Raw genomic sequence first — 20,435 nt, 5'->3', positions numbered from 1 at the left:
TGATAATATATGGACTGCGTGAATGATGGTAGCACTGGTAGAATGTTCACTACACATAACAGTTATTTTGTGTATGGCAAGTATCAGAAAAGTAATAGGTTTCCAGTCTTTTTAACTTTATTTCTCCTCCTAAACAAATGCCTGTGTCTTGGTACAAAACTATACATATCTGTCTTAGGCAAATGTTATTTATTTATTGAATGTATTCAGCATGTAATTGCTGAGGTCTCCCAGTGAGATGGATGGCAAAGAAATTTAATAAATAAGAGAAATATGAGGGTAGAGATACCAATAATACCTGCAATTTGTATCATTCTTAAACATTTGGTAATGTGAAATCCATTATTCAGTCCTGGTTTCAAAGCCATACTTTTTCCTTCTGCAGCAGATAATTAGACATTATAATATTTCTCAAAACACATTAATACCTTAATTGATGGAAATTATTTTTATGCCAGACTGACGAATTACTGAGTGAGATCACACGGCTGAAAGATGATTTAAAAAAGAAAGACGAGACCATCCAGGAGCTTGAACATCGTCTTGTAAGTAATCACGCCACACATGAAAACAAATGCGATCGTAATAATGGCAGAAAATGGTTGTGCCCCTTAGCTGCATGAAGATTTTAGGAAAGAAGCACTTATTGTATTTTTTGCTCCATAAGACAAACTTTTTTTTCTCCCAAAAGTGGGTGGAAATGTCTGTGCGTCTTATGCAGCAAACATGAATGACAGGCAGCAGCGGCGAATTGTGGCACCAATCCCCACTGCCTGGAACAGCTGATCGGTGGTATTCTGGGAAGCCCATCTAACCAGCAATCAGCTGCTCTGCAGCGAAGGCTCCAGCGTTCCCTGGCGGAGGCAGCAGACACGGAGGAGGCAGCAATGGTGGTGTTTCCGGTCGGCCAGCCTGCTGATCGGTGGGGTTACGGGAGGCTGGGATCCAGCCGTCGCTGACTGGTGGTGGGTGCAACGGAGCGGAGCCCTGATGAGCCACGTGCTGGGGCTGTGATAACGTGCTGAAGCTGACCAGGCTGTTTGCTGCAAGGGTGCTAGCCAGATGAATACCGGATGGATGCTGGGAGGCAGAGGCAGATTTTTTTTTTCTTTTTTTCCTCCTTTAAACCTAGGTGTGTCTTATGGTCAGGAGCGTCTTATGGAGCAAAAAATACGGTAAATTTTCTCTCAGGAAGACCTGTGCTGTGTGGTGATTTTGGTCTACTCTTAGTGGATCTGTTGAATTTGAATTTGTATCTCCACTGCCTCTTGACTGAAGCTGGCTTTGGATCTCCCTGTGAGGTAGCCTCTGTGTGGCTGTTCTTGGTCCTCACCGGGTTTTCTCTCTTCTCTCTGCATGAAGACTGTTAGGTGTGACTGCCACAAAGGCAGTAAGATGCCTGAAGTGACCACGGGCGGCTTTGCTGACAAATTCACCCAGACCACCTGGAGAAGAAATACGGTGAGTCATTTACTGGAAAAGATGCTCCTTGCATAGAGATACTTGCTTATGCTATATATTTACTTTCAGTTGTATTATTGGGTATCATACTTCAAAATAGAGGTAGCCCTAGACTTAAAACCATTCATTTAGTGACTGTTCAAAGTTGCAACAGCACTGAAAAAAAGTAATTTGTGGCCGACCAGTCGGTCCCCACACTTGTGGCCTTTGCAGCATCCCCATGGCCACATGATCAAAATGAGGGCACGTGACCATTGGCATGTATTTATGACAGTTGTAGTGTCCCTGGATTGTACGATCACCATGTGTGACCTCAGCTGGTTTCTGAAATCACACAGTGTCACAGTCAGTGGGGGAATCCAGTTTTATTTTATTTATTTATTTTATTTGTTTCAATTTCTATACCACCCTTCTCCAAATAGGACTCAGGGCGGTGAACAGCCAAAGTAAAAAACAGGACATACAAAATTTAAAAACAGTTTAAAATAATTAGATATTTTGGCCGTAAATTAAAACAACCCAATTTAAAATCAATTTAAAATTTAACTCAAGCCAGCCCAGCTAGTTGAAATAAATAGGTTTTCAGGGCCCGGCGAAAAATCCGGAGGTCTGTTATTGTACGTATCTCTGGGGGGAGGTTGTTCCAGAGGGTGGGCGCCGCCACAGAGAAGGCTCTCCCCCTGGGGGTCGCCAGCCGACATTGTCTGGGGGACGGCACCCTGAGGAGGCCCACTCTGTGCGAGCGTACTGGCCGGTGGGAGGCTATTGGTGGCAGAAGGCGGTCTCGTAGGTACCCTGGCCCTAAGCCATTTGCTTAACAGTTGTCTAATATGCCTAACAATTCCAGGGAGTTGCTTGGCAAAACCCCTGTGAAGTTGGATGTGATTCAATTAACAACCGCCTTGTCAGAAATGGACATTTTGGTTCCAATTGTGGTTGTAAGTCTACAACTATCTGCACTCCATCATTGCTCTAGTGCAGGGGTGTCAAACTCAAGGCCCGGGGGCTGGATCTGGTGCTTAAATCCAACCTGGGGGGGAGGGGGGCAGCCTAGAAATATCAAAGGACCGGCCCACAGTGTCTGTGCCAGTTTTTAGCTGGCAGAGTGCTGCTGGATGCCGGGCAGGCCGAAAACAGGTCGCATGGAGGCCCGTTTTCGGCCCACCTTCGGCCAGCAGAGTGTTGCAGGAGGCCATAGAGGGTGAAAACGAGGTGCGGGGGGCCATTTTCGCCAGCAGGGTGCTGCAGGAGGTGTCCGTCCCATCTCTCCACCCACCCACCCCGCTCCCCGCCACCCCCACCTGCTGGCCCGCGAAAGAGAACTACAATGCTCATCTGGCCCTCGAAGAAATCCAGTTTGACACCTCTAGTGTGCTCTAGTGTGTATACTTTATAATGATATTTTCACTATCACTTCTTTTTTTTTATAATCTTTATAAAAAACATTTATAGTCTTTAAGGCTTAGAATTCTAGACTTGCCTCATTCATCATATTTTAGGTACACATTCAAAAGGCGGGTATTATATATCCTAGATTCATTAATACTGGATTTTGTCGATTACATGGCAAAAGCGAAAAAAAATTTATCTCTGAAAAAACGGGGGGGGGGGGGGGCAATTCTGAATATATCTTATAACCCAGTCAGATTTAACACACTTTTTTCTAAAGTAGTGGGAACATTTACCAACATACATTTCTTTGACAACATTAATTTCTTGACCATTTAGAATCACTACTCCTAGTATTAAGTTTTCTTTGTGGTTCTGGAATTTAAAAAATACTACATTATACTATAATGTCCTACTCCAGTTTTAATTTTTAGTAATTGTACTTTTATGTAAGACAGAGACAATCTATAAAGTGTACACAGAGATAATTTACTGAAGATTTACCGTATTTTTCAGAGTATAAGACACACTTTACCACCACCCCCCCAAAAAAAGGGTGAAAATCTGGGTGAGTCTTATACTCCGAATGTAGCCCTGCCCAGCTTCTCAAACGGAGGTTTCAGAGGCTGAAAAAAGCATCAGAAGAAGCTTCAGAAAAGAAACCCCCAAACAGAGCTTCAGAGGCTTTTTTTCTGAAGCTCTGTTTCGGAGGCTTTCAGAGGGAGGAAAAAAAGTTTTTTCTGAAATGGAGTTTCAGAAGTTTCAGAGGTAGAAAAAAAAGCAAGGCACAGAGCTCACAACCAAGGAACCTGTTGCTAAAATTCACCTCTGGGAACAGCTGATTGGGGGTATTCTGGGAGGCCTATCCACCTGCCAATCAGCTTTTTTCTTATTTTCTTGTCCAAAAACTAAGGTGCATCTTATACTCCGGTGTGTTTTATACTCTGAAAAGTACGGTAAATGAAGTGGATATTGCATGAAATGCCAGGATAGCAAATGTCAGTGCAGTAAATCAAACACAACTGTAGAACTTGTTTGGAAAGTCACGCTAATTTTTGTTATTTAAAAAAAAATGGATATGTTGAAAGTTAAAATTTTTACAAAGGAATATACTAAATCTTTTTATAGTCCCCTTGAGGATTTCTTTTTTTTTTTTTCCCCTTCCCTTGTTGCCTTTGGGAATTAGAAAGGAATGAGCTCATTTTTGTTCTTGAAGATTTTTAGAGTTGGTTTACATCACAGAATTACCAAAACATGGTTCAACCCTAAAGCTTTCCAGGAAAAAAAAAAAGAATTAATTTTTCAGATCAGCTTGAAAAGCCATCAGGTTTTTTTTTTTTTTTCTCAGACTCATAGCTTTTAACCATCCTTGTATTTGTGTATTCTTCCATTTTTATTCCAGAAAATAAATGAAACAGGGCAGGAAGATATTGTAATCTATTTTTTTTTTCAAATAGATGAAAGAAAAACATGAAAATGTATATAGCCAGATCTTTTCATTTCATTTCATTTATTTTTTTATTTATTAATTATATTTATGTAATGACATATACCAATAACTACACCTGGAGATTTACACAAAAGGTAGACTCCACCAAAAAAAATCAATATGCTTCTGAGTATTTTTAAAAATATATTAAACACATATATCTAATTCCTGAAATAGAAGTAAATACACGTATTTAAGTTCTTTAAAACAATATGCTCAGAATTTCCAAATAACAACCAAAGCTATAGTTGCACCTGAAAGATAAATCTGGAGAAATTTAATTAATCCTATTCCAATTGGCAAGCTTATTAAGTGCGGGCGGATGGCATAACTTTAGTTGGATGCATAGAAGCTTGACAAACATTTTCAATATGTTTTCATAAATTATCCTTTTTATTGAAAGAAATATTGAGTGAGATGATACCAAGGGTGGTCCCAGGCTGCTGTTACTGTATTAAATGAGGACGTGAAGGAAAGAAAGGAAATTCGCAGATGGCAAGAAGAAACAAACTTAAATGATTTTGAAAAGTTAGGGAAAAGACTGAAAATAACAACATTTAATCAGACAAGTTACTCTTTTTTAGAAATAAAAAACAAATTCATTAATAGAGGATTCAGGAAGGGCCTGGTGGCTCAGCAGACTGATAGCATTGTGATTAACACCAGCTGTCTGCAATTACTGCAAGTTCAAATCTCACCAGGCTCAAGGTTGACTCAGCCTTCCATCCTTTCTAAGGTAGGTAAAATGAGGACCCAGTTTGTGGGGGCAATAAGCTGACTTTGTATAAATATACAAAAGTATGAAGGCTATTGCTTAACGCATTGTAAGCCGCCCTGAGTCTCCGGAGAAAGGCGGCATATAAATCAAATTTAAAAAAAAAAAAAAGGAGAGGTGAAAGAAGGATCTAAGAACTTAGATAATTATGAACTGAATGAGTCAGGAATCTGACCTTTGGGGTGTTATTAAATTATACTTTCTAAAGTACGAAAAAATAGTTTCTGTAGAAGTCAAACTTCTTAAGTGCTGCGTCCAGTTCCAGACACTTCACTGGAAGAAGAGTTTAAACCAAGGGTCTCCAACCTTGGCAACTTTAAGACTTGGTTGGAGACCACTGGTTTAAATAAACAGGAAGGGATGCACAAATGATCAACCTAGAGAGTCAGCTCCAGAAAATTAAGTCTTACAAGGAGACAGTGATAGAAGTGGAGGTTAGCCTTGTGAAGGCAGTTAAGATTCAACTCCTAAAGAGATGTTGTTCAGAAGAGATCAGGAACAGTCTACAGTGTGTGTGCAAACATATTTCAGCTGAAAGCCAGAGAAATTTTCCTGACAGTAAAAGCAATTTAGTAATGGAAAGACCGAGATAGAGAATAGATAACTCTGGATGCATTCAAGCAGAAACAAATAACTGCTTCTGAGACTCTCGTAGAAGCAGCTTACAGAGTAGCTGCTATTCAGGCCTGGGCAAAGATACAGCTGCTTTAATAATCCAAAGAAGGGACTCTGTTTGCTGTGAAGACCTCTTCTTTCAAAAGATTTATATTCAGGGGACTTATCCTGTCTTCTTAACTCTACTGTGGGGGTCCCCTATCAGAAATGAGAGATGGCCAGGACGGGGGCATTCTTAGTCCTGGGGCCTTGCTGATAGAATTTTCTTCCGTGAAAATTATTTTTTGTTTTCCAGATTTCTGAAACTTATAAAGTTTGCTTGGATACATTGTTTTAACTTGATTGTATATTCTATGATTTACTGAAATATTTGACATACATTTCCTTGGGACCTTCCTGGTGGGTGAAATCACTTACCTCCATTTAATTATTAATTTTGTTCAAAATAACTAAAATTTCTGCAATTCCTTTTCCTGTTTTTTTTAAAATTTGCCTATTTTTAGTTTCTGCGTTGAGCTAACAATCTTTGGAAATAATTAAAAGAAGATCCCAGCAATTTTTATCAAGTTGGTTGTGTGATATGTTAAAATGTAAAGGGTAGTCCTTGATTTGCAACCATTGTTTGAAGTTGCAGTAAAAAGTAACTTGCAACTGGTCCTCACACAGACCATTGCAGCATCCCCATGGTCACACAATTGTGGTTTGGGCACTCGGCAACCCTCATTCATTTATGACAGTCACAGTGTCCCATGGCCACCAGTCACGTGATGCCTCATGTAACAACCACACCACTTAAATGACAAATTGTCCAGTCTCCTCTATAGTCCTAACCTGAGCATTACTTGTATTGTTGAATGTCTTTGTTTATGAAATATACGCAGCCAGACACTAAATTTTAATTATGCTGCTTTCCTTTCAACCTTTTTATGCATACGTAGGACCCTTGGGGGGCTCTTGATAACATTCAGAAGCAAAAAAAACAAAAACAAAAAAAAAGCGAAAATTCAGAAGGGGGGGTGAATACTCCCCCCCCCCCCCAGAACTCTGCTTATCATGAGCTAATAGAATCGGGTCTGTGTCTGGAATAAAGAGAGCGGTCGAAGGACGCTTGGCAAATCCAATGATTCATTTGGGATGGTTAGAATTGCAGCTATTTCTCGTTAAGAGAAGAGGAACAATGTAGCTTTTGGTACTGGTTTTTTCCCCCTGGTTCTGTGTTTTATTTTATTTCTTTCTCCCCCGTCTTTCTCCGCACAGAGTGGTCTTTCTGCTCCTTCCTTCTCTCCCTGGCAGGGCTCATTCCAGGGCATTCCTCGGACTCTTCCACCGCAGCGCAGACAGAGTGAGTCTGTACTCCTCACTCACCCCCCTGTCCCCCCACCCCTTGCTCCACTAGCAGTTTCCCCCTTGCACGCACTCCCCCCCCCTGTCGCTCAGCTCTCGCTCTCTCTGCTCTCCCTTGCAAGAACACGGGACAATCCTTAACCCCTTTGCCTCCTTCACTTGCTATAAAACTGCTGTTGACTACTGGATGGAAAACGGTTTTGTAACGGGCCTTAAATCGGTCTGGAAGTTTTTTATTTCTTTCTCCTGCAAACTATAATTTGCTTGCCCTCCTGCTTCCTGCCCCTCCCCGTGGCATTTTGAAATGTGTGGCTGTGTTCGTCCATGTTATTGGCATGTGTACCCACCACCCCAATTTCCTTGCAAAATATTTGTGTAGATACATTCAAGGCAAACCATATTTTAATAATAATACATGACACATTGCTTTCTTTGGAGAATTAAGCTTGGCTTCTAGCTACATGTGTATGTTTCTCCAAGGGGTCTTTCCTCAAAAAAAAAAAAAAAAGAAAAGGAAAGGAAAGAAAAAAAAAGCACGTAACAGCTAAGAAGCAGCTTTTTCAATTCTGCATGTTGTATTAATATTACTTATTAACTTGTAACTGTTTGAACTAAAATGGGAATTTTTTTTCGCATTCTTGTTCTTAATGCACAATAGAAACAACATTTTTGCTCATTTGTAGTGTTCTGATATAGAGAATATAATTTTTTGTGTATTCTTTAATTATTACAAGGGAAATTTTAAAAGCAACACTGCAGATTTGCAAAACCTAAAAAAACAAAATCTTATGGCAGACTTAATGAGTTTTAACATATGCAGATTATAGAAGACTGCTCTCCAAAGTAAGAACTAAGTCAGATGGTTTAAAATGTGAAAACCAAGAAATATAGTTCTTTTATAGTTTAACAACTTGTATTCCTTGAGTCACCCTTGCATTATTTCAGGGTTTTATATCAGACCATGTTAACTCATTATGGGGCACCCATGGCAACTGTCAGCAATACCTGACATAGTGCACAATATTAATGAACTTGTTTGTTATAATTAAGTACAGAAAAGAGTTTCAGAGTATGGGGAGAAATGAATTAATATGTCATGCTTAAACTATAATGTTTATTTTAACCACAATTTGTTGAACAAACTGGAGTTTTCCAAACAAATAGAATCATTGAGAGAGAGGGGGGGGGAAGAGAGAGATTTCCAGCAGGTGTGCTTGGTTTCTGGATTAATGTTTTGCTTTTGCATCAGTTTTATGTGTGTGCCCTTTTGGAAAGAAGGATTTAGAGAGTATAGATTTGGTTTGGAGGTTAATTTCTCCACCTCTAGTTTAGGAAGGAGAAGATCAACATGGAGAATATGGAACCTCAGTAAGAAAGAATCAACAAAGTCTGCAAAGCCTTTAATACGCTTTTTTTTGGCTTCCCTTGGCTTTCATCTCTACCAATTAGCAAGATTATGTTTCTTCCATAGTTAAACACAAGCCAAGACTTACAAATCAGCCTTAGACCATGGTTTCCAATGGAATGTTGTCCCATTTCCTGATCTGCTATACCAGGGGTATCAAACTTGATTTCATTGAGGGCCGTATCAGGGTTGTGTTTGACCTGAGGGGGGGGCGGCGAGGCCAGAGGGGGCATGGCCAGTTCAACATCACTCTTGTCAGGGGTGCCTGTGGCGGCCCAAGTGCTCTGCCAGCGAAAACAGGGTCTCGAGCTCCGTTTTCGCCTGCCACGGCCTCCTGCAACCCTCTGCCATTTTCTGCCAAAAATGGAGCTCGAGACCCTGTTTTCGCTGGCAGAAGCACCTCCAGCCGGTCCTTCATTGCTTCCAGGGCGGCCCTGCGGACCAGATCTAAGTACCCCATGGTCTGGATGCGGCCCCCGGGGCCTTGAGTTTGACACTCCTGTGCTATACAGATGGATTTAGACTAACTAGAAACAGCTGTGCAAAACAAATCCTGATGGTCAGGGATTCAGATCCAGCTGATAGAATTTGTTTAAGATATTTCCAAGGAAGTGTTAACTAAGCAACTAGCTAGCCTGGATTAACGGTTAAAAATCTGGGAATTGCCCAAAGCCCAGTCTTTTTCGAAGTTCTACATAGGGGTGATCATTATAGTGGTGATCCTTTCACAGTCCATTCCTGAGCTTGGATGCCTTGCTGTATACAGCAAAATCTGGGAACTGAGCTATAGAGGCGGCCATTTTATTACATTTGGATCTGACCATATGAAGGATTTGAATAGCTGTATGAATGTCTCCAAAGGGTTCCAGTTAACTGAAGCCATATCCTGATTATAAATAGGTTTTCTTTGGCTAAAAACAATAATTTGAAATATTTTGTATCGGCAATTAGACTGATCATCGTTCTTTATTTTACTGTCAGTGCTTCTGTACTGGAACAAGTGAACCAAAAATACATAAAGCAAAAGAAACACATGTAATAGTAGATAAATATATCGACTTACAAAGACATCTGCAAAAACAAAAACAAAAAAAGACAGTTATTAATGTAGCTAAAATGATTCTCATTCCACAAAAAAGTAATATAAAGCTTTAAAAAAAAATCTACAATTTGTTGGCAACAGAGATTTCTCATTGTTTGCCTCTGCTGTTCTGCTGTGTTTTTCCAACATCCCAAACTCGTGTGTAGCTCTCAGGTTTTCTGGTAGACTTTCATCAAATCCCAGCCAGGCCTGAACCCTGTTTAAATTTGGGGAATCAGACAAGGTTGGCTGGGATTTGCCACCTAACTGTACACTTAATGTTTAGGCTACTCAGCCTTCTAGATTCTGTTTTTCTTTCAGGTGACACAGTACTATTCTTGATGTTTACCCTGTTTCCCCCAAAATAAGACATCCCCTGATAATAAAACCCAATCAGGCTTTTGAGTGCATGGCAATAAGGCCAAGTGCTTATTTTAGGGTTCAAAAAAATATAAGACAGGATCTTATTTTCGGGGAAACACGGTACACAATTAGAAACAGAATTGAAACTGAGAACTGCCCTTTGATTAGGGATGGGGAATTGGCTTTTTGCTTGTGTAAAAACAGCATCTTTGCCACTGGCCTTATTGGCTTGCTGTTGTTGGGGGTCTATTTTGGGAAATTTTAGAGAGCCAAGAATTGAAGCTAAAATGGCCTTCCAGTGATGTGTTTTAAGAGAAATAATATATCCAGTGACAGGATCACCAGAGAGAAAAGGAAGACAGCAAAATTCCCTATCACTTTCTCCTCATTTCAAGGAGCGTCCCACCTTTTTAATTTTATTTCTTAAAAACAGTAAGCTGAAGTTTGCAATATTTCCATTAAAAAGGGAATTTTTAAAATATTTTTTAAAATTTGGAAAAGAGACCTTGAACCAGTGCTAAGGAGGCATCTGTGGACCTATTGGTGCTTTGATGCCCTTATCTCGGAGATCCTAATTTTAACAGCTGTATTTGTTGTGAATATTATTAAAATTTATCAGGAAGAACAGCACTGCCATGCAAAATTGATTCCAATAAAATAGAGCATCATGAGAACTTACAACTTTTCATTAGAGATCCTTAGCTTCTTGTATGTTACGGTTGCTGAGAGAGCTTATCCATTAAGCAGCTTTTCAACTTGCATAACTTTAAAGGCAGAGTGAAAACTCCGTAGGAATTACAAAATCCAGCCCCCTTCCCCCATATTGTCCATTTTGTCTGAGGCTGATGGGTGGGTTGTAGTTCAAGAACTTCTATAGCATGGCAGATGTTTAGTTCAAGAAATTAGGAAGTTATCCAAAGACAATTTGAAGCCGAGTGACATGCTTACACTTTAGAAAATTATGAAGCACAGAAATATACTGTCTTTAGTGGGAAAAAGACAAACGGGGATATGGATTTATAGGATAACCCACTGAAGCTTTGTGACCTGGTGGACATAATAAAATTATGTGATGGCCCCTGAGAGCAAGATGTGAGGGCAGGATCCATTGGATGACCGGATATAGTTGCATACTGAGATCTGGATAAAGGTGAGTAGGTATGGTTGCATTTAAAAGATGCCCTCCGTTTGCCTTTTTGACACAATCTGCATTGTGACTATCACAATGTGTAAAGAGGATGTTCTTAATCATGGCAGTGGCTCATTGCTGTGTCTCGGCCCTCTGATATCATTGTCCTTGTCTTTTCTTTTTTGTCTCTGCTTCCTATTGTGCTATTGACAAGGAGTTGAGGAGTTAGTCCATTACTTCTGTGATAAAGCGTGGTACAGTACAACTTTAGATTTTTTTCCCGACCTCTCCTTTTGTGTCTTCACCGTTGTGCTTGCTTTCTGCATGGTGCATGCAGATCACACTTGTGCATGCTCTTGTCTTGTTTTTTTCATACATACATACATACATACATACATACATACATACATACATACATACATACATACATATATTTCACTGTGTAAATAGGAAAAGGAAAGAGGTTTTTAATGAAAATTGAAAACATTTTAGGATGAGAGATGTGTTGGTGTATTACCATACACATATTGCCAGACTCAGAAAGAATTCTATTGTCCAACTCACCAATTTCATTCAAAGGTCTTTGAATAACCGTTTATTAATCAGAAACAATGTCAACCAGATTCCTTCTGAGTTTATTTTATCATTGAGAAGCTTAAATTGTATTTTAAGCAAAATTATATACCAGGGGTCTCCAACTTTGGCCACTTTAAGACTTCTGGACTTCAACTCCCAGAATTCCTCAGCCAGCAAAGCTGCAAAGCTGGCTGAGGAACTCTGGGAGTTGAAGTCCAGAAGTCTTAAAGTGGCCAAGGTTGGAGACCCCTGTTATATACGAACACATACTCCACTATATGTGAACCTACACAAGTTTTGAAGTAGTTTCAAGTCAAGGTATTTAAGTGGTGAATCTGTTTGTTCATAAATGTTTGGTTATGGAGCATCTTAATGTGGAAGCAGTCATCACAGGATATGACCATGCTTCCCTGTGTACCCATTTTTTTAGTATAAAAGTTCATCTCGAGAGAGAAATGGGTACGAGAAAACCTTCTGCTTTTTCCCAGCATCAGTAACAAATGTTCCCAAAGATCCTATCACTATACTCTTTTTTTTAAAATGATATATGACTTCTTTGGCTGCATCTAAGTTGAATTTTAAACTACAGTAACTCCACTGGAATATTCCAGTGCTCCAAATAGGTCAATTGTGTTTTAAAGGACACAAATTAAAGGAAGCCTGGGATTGTCTCCCTGCTATAAAAGCAGAAGGCCTAAAGTACATGCTTGATTCTGACAAATACAATTTTGGTGGGAAAGAGGCTCATTCCCTTAACTAAGCAGTGCATCTCTCAAATGGTTGAACTCCCTCCATAAAATTCTTCCTACGTATCGATCGATCACCACCTCAAATGTTGGACAACTTTTATTTTTTTAACAAATGAAACGAGTCACAACTTTTGCTAGTAACTCTTAGCTGACACTCCATTGATATATTGGTGGTCCTTGAGTTACAGTAGCAGTTGGGACTGGAATTGCCATAATGAAACGATACCATTGTAAAGTGCAATGCCACCTGACAATGACACTTAGCAACAGCAGTTCTGGCAGCCTTGGTTGCTGTCATTAAGCAGGGACCTCACTTCTGACTTCTTGCAGCCTCCCCATCGATTTTGATTGTGGGAAGCTGGCAGGGAATATCAGAAATCGTGATCACGTGACCGCAGGCATGTTGCAATGGCCGGAACTCCAAGGACCAGTCATAAATAACACTTGTTTAGCATCATCATAAATTTGTATTGATGCTGAACAAGTAGTCATAATCCAAGGACCACCTGTATTAAATAGACCTACATGAGGCTCACTAACATTGTCAGAGATGTGCAAAACAGTCAACAGTTCCAAAGGAGCAGTTGCTATTTTTATATATACAGGTAGTCCTTGACTTATGACCACAATTGAGCCCAACGTTTCTGTCATTAAGTGAGACATTTGTTAAGTGAGTTTTGCCCCATTTTACAACCTTTCTTGCCACAGTTGTTAAGTGAACCACTGCAGTTGATAAATTAGTAACCTGGTTGTTAACTGAATCTGGCTTCTCCATTGACTTTGCTTGTCAGAAGGTCACAAAGGGGGGATCACATGACCCTGGGACACGGCAACCGTCATAAGTATGAACCAGTTGCCAAGCATCTGAATTTTGATCACGGGATGCTTCAAAGATCATGACTCTGAAAAATGGCCATAAATCCTTTTTTCAGCGCTTTTTAAACTTTGAGTGGTCATTAAATGAACTGTTGTAAGTCAAGGACTCTACACACACACACACACACACACACACACACACACACACACACACACACAGACACACACACACAGAGTAATGGCCAAAATTGTGGAAACCTTTTAGGAAATGTGTCTCTTCTAAAACTAGCTAATAACACCACTTTTTTTGGGAGTAGTACCATAAAATTATATGTCAATGGAGAGATAATTTAATCAAGAATGTAATGCAATAACCTTTATGAAGGATTTGCTATTAGAATAGCAGTTACAGTATAAAGAAGAAAAGTGAAACACGTAGAAAAAACACGATATACTAAAATGATCCCCATGTCAGTTAATACTTCATTGGGTAACCTTTAGCATGAATTATGGCCTTACAACGTCTTCCCATGGAGTGAACCAAGTCTTTTAGTTCTGCAGCTGTTATAATGTGAAACCAAGATTGAATGATGGCTTCTATTAACTGGGTTTTATTGCTGGGTCGCTTCTGACTAACCAGTTTCTTTCGTCAGCTCCATAGATATTCAATTGGGTTAAGGTCTGGGCTATTTCCAGGCCATTCCAGCTGTGGAATAGGATTATCTTGAAACTCCAAAAAAAAAAAAAAAAAAAAAATTGGTGTTATTAGCCATCAAATCTCAAAAATACACTTTTCCCATAAGGTTTCCACAATTTTGGCCACTACTGTATATATTTGGCTGCTTTTAGATTACTTTTGTGATCTAAATAAACACTGATGCCTGGTTTCTTCTGGAGTTGCCCTGAATTGGATTTATTCCTATTCATATAATGATCACTTAGCTTCAAAAGGCAAGAAGAAGTATGATAGAAAAACAGATACATTCCCTAATGTGATAAATTGTCATTCAGCATCTTCCAACCATTTCACCACATTTGGACCCAACCAAAACCAGTTTGCTGTTTTCAAGCCATCAAGTATTGACATGGGCTAGATAGCCAGCTTAATTATAAGAAAAGCTATCTTGCTAATTATTTACATTAAAGGCTTTTCGTCGAGAACCATGACTATGAAAAAAAGATCTATTCTATGAATTGTTGCGTAATAAAGTCTACAAGTCCCCAATATGCTTTTTTCAAACTGGACTGTCTTGTTGGTGTGTGTGTGGTTTTTTTTAAACATTTCACTTCTCATCCAAGAAGCTTTTTCAGTTCTAACTGAAATTCGAACTTCTTGGGTGAAAAGCGAAATGTTTTCAAAGAAAAAAAAAAAAAACCCAAGGAAGTCCAGTTGCCTTTTGGATAAAGCACCTTTAGGACAACCATGATGTGGGTGATTGAGAATCTCCATAGAAATAAAGGAACTGAGAAACACATTAGAGCAGAGGTCTTCAAACTTGGCAGCTTTAAGACTTGTGGACTTCAACTCCCAGAATTCTCCAGCCAGCATAGCTGGCTGGAGAATTCTGGGAGTTGAAATCCACAAGTCTTAAAGCTGCCAAGTTTGGGGACCCCTGCATTAGAGCAATCCTTCCTTTATTTTCCTAGCCAGTGGGATTCTGGGAGCTGCTCTCCCCGCCCAACCAGACCATTCCCAGTTGAGTTAGAGTAGAAGACCGAAACTTTGAATAAGGATATGCGGTGGATAGCTCAAGTGTTGACACAACTGTCTTGCCACTATCTGAATTGACAGTTCTTGTTCCATGGCTATTTTTGACCAGGGTTGTGAATTTAATCACTGGATTAAAATAGTGTTTGGGAGGGATTCTGCAGTCACAAGGAGAAGGGGCACGTTTCTGCATTTGGGACAGTAATTTGACCAATTGGGCAGCAAGGATTTGCTGAAGGAGGTGTGTTCCTTCCTGGCACGAAACAAGATCTGTTTTAACATGATGGGAGCTGAAAAACAGATTTTTCCACCATACCCAGAAAGCAAGATTTCCTTTTCTTCTCTATATAAACTTGCAGTAACTTCTTTCAGTTGCTAGAGAAGTAGAAAGTGACTCATAGCAGTGATTTAATCAAGGAGGAGTTGGAAAAACTGAGCCTATATTTTCTGTTTTTTTCCCCCCATTGCTTTCAGAACTGGGTGAGTGGGAGATAACTAGGGTTACCCCTCCTTATACACACCCTTTCATCTATTTCTTTCCTTCTTTTCCTCCGCTGTCCTGTCACCAACCCGATTAGACACACTGTCCATTAAGAGAAAATTAATCCAGTTATGTTTTTTTTCCTTATTTAATTCTCCCTCCAAGATAAACTCTATAAATGTGAGTCAACTAGTTTTGTCTCTGATTTTCTCTCTTTCAAGGAGAAATGTTTTGTAGATCAAGTAGAAGAGAGAGGAAAAAAATTCTAAATAGATTTCTATTTGAACAATCTGTGAAACTGAGTGTAAACCTGTCCCATTTTTATTTAGAAATGAAGGCTGTTTAATTTAAAAACTTGTATTTAAATTATTGCACTTGATGTTGGATCTGTCAAAATTTTGCATCTGACCTCTCCTCTCTTCTCTCTCCTCCCAAAATTAGATTTTAATAAGCAAAAGTCAGCTCTAACCTTTTTGAGGCTTAGAATTCCTTTTGATATTACACTAATAACTAGTTCAGTTTCATTTTAGTTACATTAGGCACACTTTTTCCTAAAGCAGAAGAACAGGATCTAACTCACATATTTGTGTAAGACTATGAGTAATGAGGCATATGTTACAGTTTGTTTTTTGTTTGTTTTTCAACATATAAATAACATTTACGTTGCAGCATTTTAATGTATTTTCTTTTTGGGAACTTTTGATAAATTGAGGTTTGCTATAATCTAATTCTCAGTTTTAATAATTGTTTTATTCCGTCCCATTTACTGTCAAATACTAGTACATAATTTTCTTTCTTGTACTGATCAAATTCCATTTTGTCACCCCTCAATGGTGGTGGTATTTTATAATATAAAGAGGAAAGTATCCTTCAGTAGATATATATGGTAAGAAAGGATCATCCTGTAGAAAAATTAAATCACTTTGTATTTGTGTGTAACGCTGCCTGGTCCATGATGAGGCAAAGAGGTTGAATAACTATTTTATTATCCTCCATTGGGTAACTTAAAATCCTGAAATGGAAGAGAGCCCTTTTTACATCAGCAAAAAATAATAATACCCCTCAAAGCCTCCAGGCACTGATATAAATAGAGGGATTGTGTGAGATTGTTGTATGTTGAGGGCAGTTTGTGTTTTATGTGTCGTATGTTTTCTGTCTACAAATCACTCTGGTCTATATTTGCCATCTGCAACAGTTGCATGTCTTCTAACATCACATCTATGCAGGTGGGTACATTGTGTATAGAAAACAGTAAAATATATCTGTTAAAATCAGGCCACATCAATTAACTCAGGATGTACAGTGCTAAAATGAGACTAAAACACAGGGAACGTATGATGCAGCTTACTGTCTGTTTTATCTTGTGAAAACTGTGAGGGAGAGACCTTTCTCAGGCCTGTACCCTATTTAGTCATTCACCAAGTTATGGAATTTTTCCTTACACTCATTATCGTTTCTGAGAGAGAATGATCATGAAACAGGACTACTGTAGTAATCCCAGGTTGTATACTCTGCATTGAAACATAGCTTATTAAGCCAGCCTAGATAACCTTCTAACTAAGCCTACCATTTATTAACAGCTGAAGAACCCAAAGACTTTATGGAGATTTCAACATCCGATTAATCCAATAAATCAACATATTCTTGCAAATAATAAGCTTTAACCAATGGATCTTGGGAAGACGGTGCTCATGTGGTTAAATTTGCTTATACAGCATTTAATTGTGGCACAGTTACGTCTGCTATTGTGGATAAAACAATAGGAATAGGCCAGTTTTTCTACTCTAATGCAGGGATCTCCAACCTTGGTAACTTTTAAGACTTTAAACTTCAAGCATAGCTGGCTGGGGAATTCTGGGAGTTGAAGTCTACAAGTCTTAAAGTTGCCAAGGTTGGAGATCCCTGCAGTAATGGATGAAATATTTGGAGGGGTTGCCCAATTCATCTGAACCAGTAAAGACCCTATCAAATGAAGACAATGACCTCCTTTTCCGACATTTGTTTACTGGTACAGTTGCTGCATTGCTCCCCAACTATGGAGGATAATTGCCTTGGGAGTTGCCTTCAACTGTCACTTCAGGAAAAGTCTTTTAACTGCATTTAGGGTAAAGAGTCCAGTGCCTCCTTTTTACCTGTCCTTTTCTAGTTTGAAGATTAGTTGATTTTAACTGTTTTTAGCTGATACAATTTCATGTTTTAGTACAGGGGTCTCCAAACTTGTCAACTTTAAGATTTGTGGACTTCAACTCCCAGAGTTCCTCAGCCAGCTTTGCTAAGGCCACAAGTCTTAAAGTTGCCAAGATTGGAGCCTTCTGTTTTAGTATTAGTTTCCTTGAGTGACCTCTGGGCTAGAAGGCAAAAATACAGGTGAACAAGGAACAATAATAAGAGTTCAGTTGGGTGTTGGAATTGTATAGATTTACATACAGACCTAAATATAATCATGAATTTTGACTGCAAAAGCCTATTCCTTTAGTGTCCTTGCACAGGCATGGAAAACATTGGTTCCTTTGCCCTTTGCTCATTAGCTTTAAACACAAAAGTTAATTTTTAAGCAGATGCCAGTAAGATTCCCATGCTTTCTTTTCCTAATCCATTGGCATGTACTGTTTCCTCTATAGCCTCAAGTACTACAGCCTTCCAGCCACCTTCCCCGTTCCGCAGACCTCAGCCAGGGAAAACTAGCAAAAGCATCACCCACCGTGGCTCGCAGTGAGCCCCCTCCTCAGGACCAACCGGAACACTTTGGCCACAAAGACGACCACGCTGCCCTGGGCTCCGGCACTGACAGCGGACGTGAACCAAGCACTTTAAACACACAGCGGAACGATGACAACTCCCTGGCGAATGCACATTCCATCAAGAATGAAACGGTCAGAGAAAAAGCGAAAGACGTCGCTGGTCAGAAATTGAATGCCTCGCAGCCCCTTGCCCCCTCGGCCCAGTTGAATGCGCAGGATGGGCAGGCCACGCCAGCTCTAAAAAGTCACAGCTCCAGGCCAAACCAGGCTTTGCCACCAAAGATGTCAAGAGCTCTCCGAGCCCCAAAGCAGACCGCGCCAGTGCCTCCTCCAGCAAGCTCTTCGAGAGACTCCCTGGTGCCTCCACCGAGCGGCCAAGCACAACCCCAGTCAGTGTCTAACCTCTCCCTTCTGAGCAGCAGGACCCAGAGGGCCTCCAAACTTCGCCCTCCGGCCATTTCCTTCCGCCCCAAGCAGAGGACGACCCCCCAAACCATCGTAGCTCCTGAGCAGCAGAGATTTCAGGCTGGCCCCTCGAAGCTCCTGACGCCAGCAAAAGACGCCCCACAGAGCCGAGATCCGGCCCTTCGCCCCGGGGAGGGGGCCCTGACTTTTCACCGTCACTCCCGACTCCCTAAACCAAAGACGTAGCCCGAGTGGGATTCTCCCATGTCGTTGCCGCGGTCCTGTCCCATGACGCTGCTTGCCCGCCCTTTTCCTGTCCAGGAGGCTCCGGCGAGAGCCTGGAAGGCACCAAACGATGCGCATCATCAGATGCTGCTTCTTCTAGTCTCAGTTTTACCCTCTTAAAAAAAAAAAGTGCATTGCTTCTTCAAGCCTCGATCTGCACGAGCCTGTGACCTCTCCTGATGGCGCCGATGGTCTCCTCTGTCCGGGAAAGTTGCTGATGGAAATTGTATCCTTTAGATCAGGGGTCTCCAACCTTGGCAACTTTTAAGACTTGTGGACTTCAACTCCCAGAGTTCCTCAGCCAGCTTTGCTTTGCTGGCTGAGGAACTCTAGGAGTTGAAGTCCACAAGTCTTAAAAGTTGCCAAGGTTGGAGACCCCTGCTTTAGATGTCTCCCCGAAGAATAGATGACTGAGAGGCCCAACTTCCGGTTCTGGGAATTAATTAGAGAGTGATGGACAAATGATACTGTTGATCTTTCTTTTGTTGTTGTTGTTTTCTTCCTTTCACGTTACTCTTCAGCCATAAGTCTGTCTCTCAAGAGGCCTATGCAAATTGTCTCTATTTATAACCCCAAACTTTGTAAAAGATGTATATTTAATATTTAACGGAGGTTGTATGTTTTCGCAAGGAAGATCCCAAACTGTTCTCTGTGTTTTTGGGGTCCCTAATTCATGGTTCACAAGTGGCCACAAAATTTCACAGGGTGAAATGGATATATTTATATTTAAAAGTCTTACCCGTTCCTTGTAGATAAGCTCTGTAGAATATATAAGTGTTACTCAATTATCATGGCGTAACTGAAAAGCAGTATTTAATATATATCCCAGACTTTGGTTTATACCGACGGTTGTCAAATGGCATGTGATGTGACTCTGGAAATGAGGAGTCCATGACCGCCAGCTTGTAAATTTTCATTTCAAGGCTTGCTTAACGGTAACATTATTTATTGAGTTCTGTTACAACTAAAACATCTCAAGAAGCCAATCTGGAATGTTTGCACAAAATTCTGCCATATATGTAGGGATTCAGAAATTATTTTTCATAATAAAGCTTACATTTTTTTAAACCCTATTTTTAAAAATGCCAAACGCATTTATGTACACATACACACTTGGGGGAAATCTTGGGAAGTCACAAAAGTCACGTTTTAATCTTTGGGGAAAGTTGATAGACAGTCACTGGAGACTGAGAAATTCTGTCCAATAGGCCATCAATGGAAGGGAGGGAAATAGAAATAGAAGAAATAGAAGTTGCAAATGTGATTCAGTTGTCTTGAAATCTTATTCCAGTATCAATCTGAGAACACTTGTTTGAAATGGCATTTTTTAAAAAAACACTTAAAAGTGTTAAATGAAATTTGAAAAATCTACCACAGCACTGATTTTGAGCTCTGCTGAATATTAGTTATAGAATGTTTCTTATAGAAAAACGCACCCTTTAAAAAAAATAAAATCAAAATAACCTCCCCAAATCTGGCACCCTCCAAATATGTCAGGCTAAATCAGAGTTCTTCAAACTTGGCAGTTTTAAGACTTGTGGACTTCAACTCCCAGAATTCTCCAGCCAGCTATGCATAGCTGGAGAATTCTGGGAGTTGAAGTCCACAAGTCTTAAAGCTGCC

General features: G+C 40.0%; 1 protein-coding gene across 22 annotated transcripts in view; it reads left to right on the top strand.

The window, feature by feature from the left end:
• Positions 1-19,274, top strand: part of CCSER2 (coiled-coil serine rich protein 2) — a 48,051-nt gene extending 28,777 nt beyond the window's left edge. For 10 of the 22 annotated variants that reach the window (XM_087871922.1, XM_087871918.1, XM_087871921.1 and 7 more), the window contains 4 exons: positions 459-545; positions 1,363-1,461; positions 6,987-7,071; positions 18,003-19,274. In XM_087871922.1, the coding sequence (XP_087728048.1) occupies positions 459-545; positions 1,363-1,461; positions 6,987-7,071; positions 18,003-18,097 (366 nt within the window). In that variant the 3' untranslated portion in view covers positions 18,098-19,274. Of the gene's footprint in view, positions 1-458; positions 546-1,362; positions 1,462-6,986; positions 7,072-11,265; positions 11,306-18,002 lie in introns of all 22 variants that reach the window. The other 12 variants (XM_087871910.1, XM_034435363.3, XM_034435366.3 and 9 more) reach the window with 2 other exon arrangements.
• The last annotated feature ends 1,161 nt before the right edge of the window (positions 19,275-20,435 follow it).

The sequence above is a fragment of the Pantherophis guttatus genome, chromosome 6 (genome assembly GCF_059756535.1).
Source record: "Pantherophis guttatus breed Tessera chromosome 6, ASM5975653v1, whole genome shotgun sequence".
NCBI classification, from domain to species: Eukaryota; Metazoa; Chordata; class Lepidosauria; order Squamata; family Colubridae; genus Pantherophis; species Pantherophis guttatus.
The sequence above is the reverse complement of the archived record's forward strand: the minus strand, read 5'-3'. Positions and strand labels throughout refer to the sequence as shown.